Source organism: Balaenoptera physalus (genome assembly GCF_965194825.1).
Source record: "Balaenoptera physalus genome assembly, chromosome: 3".
Taxonomy (NCBI): Eukaryota; Metazoa; Chordata; class Mammalia; order Artiodactyla; family Balaenopteridae; genus Balaenoptera; species Balaenoptera physalus.
In genome coordinates, this window is record NC_138890.1 from 8,006,397 (window position 1) to 8,013,785 (window position 7,389).

The 7,389-nt window shown below is 54.7% G+C and overlaps 1 protein-coding gene across 4 annotated transcripts in view; it reads right to left on the reverse strand.

Annotated features, from left to right (window-relative positions):
- Positions 1-6,858, reverse strand: part of DOCK6 (dedicator of cytokinesis 6) — a 42,229-nt gene extending 35,371 nt beyond the window's left edge. For 3 of the 4 annotated variants that reach the window (XM_082454843.1, XM_082454842.1, XM_082454841.1), the window contains exon 1: positions 6,703-6,858. In XM_082454843.1, coding sequence (XP_082310969.1) covers positions 6,703-6,746 — 44 coding nt within the window. In that variant the 5' untranslated portion in view covers positions 6,747-6,858. Of the gene's footprint in view, positions 1-6,083; positions 6,288-6,702 lie in introns of all 4 variants that reach the window. The other variant, XM_082454840.1, reaches the window with a different exon arrangement.
- Between the last annotated feature and the right edge of the window lie 531 nt (positions 6,859-7,389).

Here is a 7,389-nt window from a genome sequence, read left to right on the forward strand (position 1 = left end):
CTGAGGGCCACTGATTCCTGCGCTTCCTTCTTCCCCCTGGCCCCCGGGGTCTGAGTCCTGACCCACCAGGACTGGCTTCCAGGTCTGGAGAGAGGCCTCCACTTCCTCATCTGGAGGACCTCTGCCTACCCTGGCCCCTGCCCCTCATCAGGAATGTGAGAACCGTTCCACCCTTGCTGGACAAGTCACTCCTGCCTCTGAACCTCAGTTTACCCATCTGTAGCTGCCCTGCTCTCACAGACCAGTGGAGCTGAGCAGGGGGCCTGGCATTCGGCGGGCATGCCATACACCCACCTTCTCAGCGAATCTGAGACTGAGGCTGGCTGTGTGTAAGAGGCCAGCATGACTCTCAGAGAGCACAACCCAGCCACCAAGGTCAGTGCCGTGGCCTTCGTGGGCCGCCTGCATCTACCCTGACCTTCAGAGTCCCAGAGGATGAGGGTGAAGGGGCAAGACCCACAGGGGAGGGGGCCAGCATGGGAATTTCGAACAAACCCTCTGGGGGCAGGGACTCCCCAAGCTCTCAGTTCCTTCAGCTGAGCTTGGAAGGAGAGGGCGCCACGCAGTTATCTGGAGGAAGAGTGTGCCAGGCAGAGGGAACAGCGAGCGCAAAGGCTCTGAGGCTGGGCTCTGTTCTCTAGGCCTGGAAATCCCTGCTCCCTGGGGTCTCTGTGAAAACAAGACTAGGACTGTGTTGTCCCTGTGGAGGTTCCAGGACTGGATCCCACACATAGTAGATGCTCAATAATTTTTTTTTTTTTTTTTTTGTCTGTGCCACATGTCTTGTGGAATCTTAGTTCCTCGACCAGGGATCACACTCGAGCTTTCACTTGGCAGTGAAAGCGCCAAGACCTAACCACTGGACTGCCAGGGAATTCCCATCAATAAATGTTTTTTTGATGGAATGAGTGAATCCCTTCCAATCTCCCTCTTGGTCCAACTTGCGTAAGTCTACTGTAAGTTGGGGGAAGCCCCTTATCTTTTAGCTGTGTGGCTTTGCACAGGTGGAACAACCTTTCTGGGCCTCAGTCTCTCTTAAAATCAAGAGGGCAACTGCTGAGGGGTTCAGGCCTCAGTCGCTCCTGCTTCCCTCTTTTCTCTTAGGCTTGGAAATTTTCTTAATAAAAAGTTGTGCCCCTGGGACTTCCCTGGTGCTCCCAATGCAGGGGGCCCGGGTTCGATCCCTGGTCAGGGAACTAGATCCCACATGCCGCAACTAAAGACCCCACATGCCGCAACTAAGATCCAGAGCAGCCAAATAAATAAATAAATAAACATTTTTTAAAAAATAAAATAAAAATAAAAAGTTGTGCCCCATAAAGCGCTATGTTGAGGATTGCAAATGTGGCCCACAAGCGTCCAATGCAATGGATGTGTGAGGTGGGCCCAGGAAAGACAGGTGTGGAGTGGGGATAATTAGGAGCTTCAGCCCTGTCTGTAAGCCTCTGAATTCAAATCCGTGTGGGTCAAAAAAAACTTGACCACGACCCTGATCCAACGTGGGGCCTCCAATTTGAGACCCCAGCCTCATTCCTTCTCTGTCCCTGGATTCTATTTCTTTCCTCTGTCAACGGTCTCAGAGTCTTGCTTCTATTGGACGGGGGGTGTGGGGAAGCGGGGAAGGGAAGAGAAGCTTGTAGGAAATTCAAAGGATGTTAAAAATTAGGGATTTGTGGAATTCCCTGGCGGTCCAGTGGTTAGGACTCCGCGCTTTCACTGCTGAGGGCACAGCTTCAGTCCCTGGTTGGGGAACTAAGATCCCGCAAGCCAGGCGGTGCAGGGGGGTTAAAAAAAAAAAAATTAGGGATTTGTCCTCAAATTCTCCAAGTCCAGGCCACTTCCTCTGGAAGCATGGGCACACAGAGGAGGACTGGGGGTGATTTACGAAAGATGCTGTATCAGGGAACCTGTCTGTGCCCTGGTCCCAGCTGTTCTACAGCTGCTGCCCCAGAGCAGGGAGGCGGGTGGGGAGGGCTGAGCCTCCAGCTTCATTTTGTCACGGGCCTTAGAGTGAGGCCCCCAAAGTGGGAAAAGGCTTGGTCCACAACGGTGTGGCCACGGGAGCCAGTTTACTGAGTCACAGAGCTCTGCACTTGGAGCTGGGCGAGCGTGGGCGAATGACATCTTTTCTCTGGACCTCTGGGCTCGGGACAGTACCCACGACTCATTGAGCTGTTCTGAGTGTAGGGCCTGGCACACAGTAAGTGTTCAGTTAAAGCTAGCTGTCACCACGTTGCCTCACAGAGCATCCTGGGAAACTAGAATTTCTGACCCTGCTTTGTATACCAAAGGTGAGTGAGGCTCAGAGAGGGGTCGTGAGGCACCCAGGGTCACACAGCCGAATGCAGCAGTGCCCAGAATTGAACCCTGGTCGGCTGGAGGTCAAAGTCCTTTAGCGCTAGGCATTCCATGATGGGGAGCAGGGCCAAGAACAGGGGCTCCAGAACCTGCCCCTTCCCTGTCCACACTCACCCGCTCCCTACTCCCAAGAGCGGTCCCATCCAGTCTGGAGGCTTCAACACCATCTAAACACCAACAGATCCTCAAATCTGCCCCATGACCATAACCTGCCCTCCCACCATCCTCTCTGTCTCACTAAGGGCAGCCCTACCCTCTTGGATGCTTGGGACCCACACCTGGGAGTCATCGCCAACCCCTCTCTCTTTCTCACTCCCACATCAGATCTGCTTCAGATGTTCCCGTGGACCACACTTCAAAAAGGGAGGCAAAATGCTGAGCTGAATTTAGTGGGTTTTCTCAGGAAGGGATCTCAGCATTCAATGATGGAAACTGCAAAGATCAGGTGGTGGGGTATAGCTATTGGTGAGATAAATCCTTCTAAGGTGAAAACTCCACAACCCTATGTGATACTCAAGAGATGCTCAGAGGGGAGAGATGAAGCAGTGGCAGTGCTGGGAATTCATGTGAGACTGTGTACCCCCCCCCCCCAGGGCTGGCCAGATTAACAGAGGACTACCCTCACAGGGGAGGAGGATGACAAAACCAGAAACAAGAATGGCTTAAGCCTTGATGCTGTGTTCCCACTTCTGCAAAAAGTGAGGGAAGAAAATGAGTAAATATAAAACCATAAAGAGATTCCTCCTCATATCCCACCCTACCCCTCCTGGACTGACAGAAAAATTTAAAGGCAAATAATATGAGTGCCAGCAAGGATGCGGAGCAATGGGAACCCTCATCTGCTGCTGGGGGAACCCCTTTGGAAAACCATCTGTAAATTTACAGGCAGAGTTGAAAATATGCCAATCCAGCAATTCCACTCTGAGGCGTAGATACTCAGGAGGAAATACATGGCCGAGAATGTTCATGGCAGCTCTGATCATGACAGCCTCAAAGGGAAACAACTCACAAGTTCCTTGACCAAAGATGGAGAACGCACAAGAAGCAGGGGGAATAGTACGCAGCAATGAAAAAGGATGAACCAGACTACAGGCGGCAGCACAGACGCTGCCGACATTACACTGCCATATAGGACTTGACATCCCGTGTGGTTCCATTTATGAGATGTTCTAAACAGACAAAGCCAACCCACTGCAGATAGGAAGCCAACTTGGACGGAGAAGCCATAATGTAAGTGAGGAGGAAATAGTAGCTGCCATCAGCATAGCCGTTCCCTGAGGGGCAGAATCAAGTGCAGACCTTGAGGGGGGCCTGCTGGAGTACGGAGGCTTGGGAAGGTAGAGACGGCCCCCGTCTTTTTTTTTTTTTTGGCGGCATCACACAGCATGCAGGATCTTAGTTCCCTGACCAGGGATTGAACCTGTGCCCCATGCAGTGGAAGCGTGGAGTCCTAACCACTGGACAGCCAGGTAATTCCCAAGACGGCCCGTCTTGATCCAAGTGACTTTTCCCCTGGCATTTGTTTCATGATTACTCCTTAAACTTAGCATTTTTCTGTATACATGTCATCTGTTACAACTTTTTTAAAGGTAAAAAATAATCACCTATGCATAAGCTCACGTCTGCAAATATATTTGGGGACAGGAGTGGGAGGAAGATATTTCCTTGAAATCTCACAGGTACTTTTGGAATTTCGTCAATGTATGTCGTCTTGTGCTCCCATCCCTCCAACAAATCATTTCTTTAAATGAGAAATGCAAACTGCCCCACATCAGACAACTGAGGGGCAAAATAAAGACACTGCTCTCAGAAGCCTGGGAAGAATGAATGGACATCCTTGCGGATAGGAGAGGGCAGGAAGAGGCACGGTTTCCAAGACTGTTCTCAACTCTGGAGCCACACACTCTTGGGCTCACTTCCCCCTGAGAGACCCTTGAGAGTGACCTAACCACTTTGGGTTTTGGTTTCAATAGTTATACCAATGTCAATGGGCTCTGGTGACAATTAGTGACATCTCAGATGGGGACCAGCATGCGATAAGCACATTAGAAGTGCTGGTCATGGGAATTCCCTGGCGGTCCAGTGGTTAGGACTCCAGGCTTCCACTGCAGGGGGCAGGGGTTCGATCCCTGGTCGGGGAGCTAAGATCCCGCAAGCCAAGCCAAGCCAAGCCACACAGCCAAAAAACAAAAAAGTGCTGGTCATTATCACCATTCCAGATTGGACTTTATTTTAAAGAGTACAAGTGAAAAAAAAAAATGAACATTATGTTGTATACAATAATATTTGTGCATGTTGTGTACATTCATAAGAGTTTGTTTGTTGTTGTTCCTTTTGGCCATGCCTCGCGGCTTGCAGGATCTCAGTTTCCTGACCAGGGATCGAACCTGGGCCCCTGCAGTGAAAGCGCCGAGTCCTAACCACTGGACCACCAGGGAATTCCCGAGTTTGTATTTTTAAGTTGTCCCCCCAAATCTTTGTTTTAAATGAACCTGTTCATTAGGAAACTGGGGGACTGTCTAATATTTAGATTAATATGGCATTTGTGGAATGAATAATTGAATGAACAAGCAGATGAATACAGGCCTAGGTCTGAGCATGTAGGTACCTGGGTGCCCACTAGTCTGCTCAGGAGACTTTGTCAGAGGGTGGCTGGAAGACTTGAGCCATTTGCTTGTGGTTCACTGGGGCCCCAGGATCTTTCTCTGCTTTTCTTACCCTGAACTCTATAGAGTATCCATTCCCCAAGGCGAAACCCAGGGCCTCTCTTTCTCACTTGAGTGGACGCCAGGACCCAAGGACATAGGGACTGAGAGGCAAAAAAACAGACGGCAATAACCTCCCCAAGCTCAGAAACACCAAAGGTCCAAGAGAGAGGAACGATTCAGAGACACAGAGATAAGAGAACGTAAAAATTGCCCAACCACTATGCCCCAGACACCAGGTCACAACGTCCCTCCTCTGTTCCAAACTCTTCATGGCCCCCACCTCACTCAGGGTAAAAGTTAAACTCCTCCCCACAACCCACAAGCCCTGCACAACCCGCTCCCACTGCCCCCCTCCTCACTCTACTCCAGCCTGACTGGCTTCCTCAGATGCTCTGTGAACATCTGCTCCTGCCCCTGGGCCTTTGCACTTGCCCTTCCCTGTGTTTGGACTGCTCTTCCCCCATGTCTGGGCATGGACCCCTCCCTCACCTCCATCAGATCTTTGTTTAAATGCCACCTTCTCCTCCAGGCCTTCCTGACCCGCCTCCCAGAACTCAAATAGTCCTCACATTCTCCATCTCCCTTCTCTGCCTTGTATGTCCTGATACCACTTACCACTAACATATAATCTACTTTATCCTGCTTCTCCTCTGCCTCCCCCACTGTATCTGCCCCCAAGGGTGGGATCTTTTCTTGTGTCTCCATCAGGGCAGGGCTGACTCTTTCACCTGGGGGTGATCAGGGGAGGTCCCTGCCCGCCCCCCACCCCCCCACTGCGAGAGAAACACACCCCCCACCCCACCCCCAGCAGATTCTGAACCCACTATTGGAGGCAAAGACCCGAATGGGTGAAAGGCTCTTCAGCCCCAGAGAGTCTGACATCCCCCTCCCTGGCCAATCTCTTACAATCTCCAGTGGCCACGGAAATGGATCCCCCAGCGCCTGGCGCCTGTCCCCTCCCCCCGTCTGCCCACCAGCTGGTTCTGTCCCCTGCCCCCACTCCTTCCATTCAATCACCATCCATCTCCAGCGCGTCCAGCCGGTGATGGGAGAGCCTGAAGCAGGGCTGGGGGCGGGGGGACATTCACAGCTGTCCCCTGCCCCCCAGACAGCTGGGCACGGGACCCTCGCGGGGAGAAGATCACAGGAAACTTCCCGAGGGGGTTCAAAGGCCGCCAGAAGCACCATCCCTGTTCCCAAATCTCGGCGTCTGATGCGTCCCTGCCCCACACCAGGCCCAGAGGATGGGACAGAAAGAGCCCCCCAACTCCCACGCTTGGGGAGCTTGGGGGCCGGGGGAAGGGCCAGGAGATGGGTAGGAGGTGCGGAGGGCACCGGGCAGCGCTTTCCCCGCGCCGCCTCCTCCAGGAAGGCCCCCCGGGCACGCCCACACGCGTCCCACCGGTTCCAAGGGAGGACCTCAGCCACCACCGCGCCCGCGACCCCCAGGCCGGAACCCCCACCGCCGTCCCCACCTCCCCACGCCTGCGCCCCCGGCCGGAGGAAGCGGGCCGGAGCTGGCCAAGGCGGAAGGGGCTTGAATGGGGGGCGCCTAGGCGAGGGAGGGCCGGGCCGCCCCGGGGCGGGGCTCGGACACGTGGGGGCGGCCCGGGAGGGGGCCCGGCGGCCGCACTACCTGTTGATCTTGTGCGCGAAGGCGCGGCGCTCGGCTGCCGCCATGGCGCTCCGCGCGTCCAGCCACCGGCCCCGCCGCTGCAGCCGCGCGCACCGTCCCCGCCGTGGCTGCCGCCGCCGCCGCCGCCGCCGCCTCCCGGTTCTGGGCAGCCCGGGCTGGGCGGGGCCGGGGGCGGGGCCCTTCCGGGTGTCCCGGACCGCTCCGTGCTGCCCCTGCCGGCCGGAGGGGGCGTGGGTCCCCCGGCTGCCTTTGCGCCCTCGAGGCTGGGCTGGGGAAACTGAGGGGGGCAGGGGAGGAGAGGACACGGGACTGAGGCTGGGGGTCTCGGACTTCCTCCCGGGGGATGCTCTTTTTGCCCTCTGGCTAGCAATCACTATAATCACCATAATAATTATAATCTCGAGCGTTTATTAAGCACGGCCCTGTAGTTCTGATGTGTTGGAGGACCTATCCTTTCCGCCATTTTACAGATGAGTAAACTGAGGCACAGGGATGTTCGGGCGCTTACCTAGGGGTCTCCATGGGATGTGCCCCAGTCTGGGGTGAGGGCAGAGGAGTCCAGTTGGGCTCCGAGGCGCTAGGAGATGTGACACAGGACCCGGTGGTGGGACCTGAGTGAGCCAGTCTGGGAGGCTGGACCGGCCCAGCCGCCTCCAGTGGAAGGAGGATGTGCGGATGTCTTGGCCA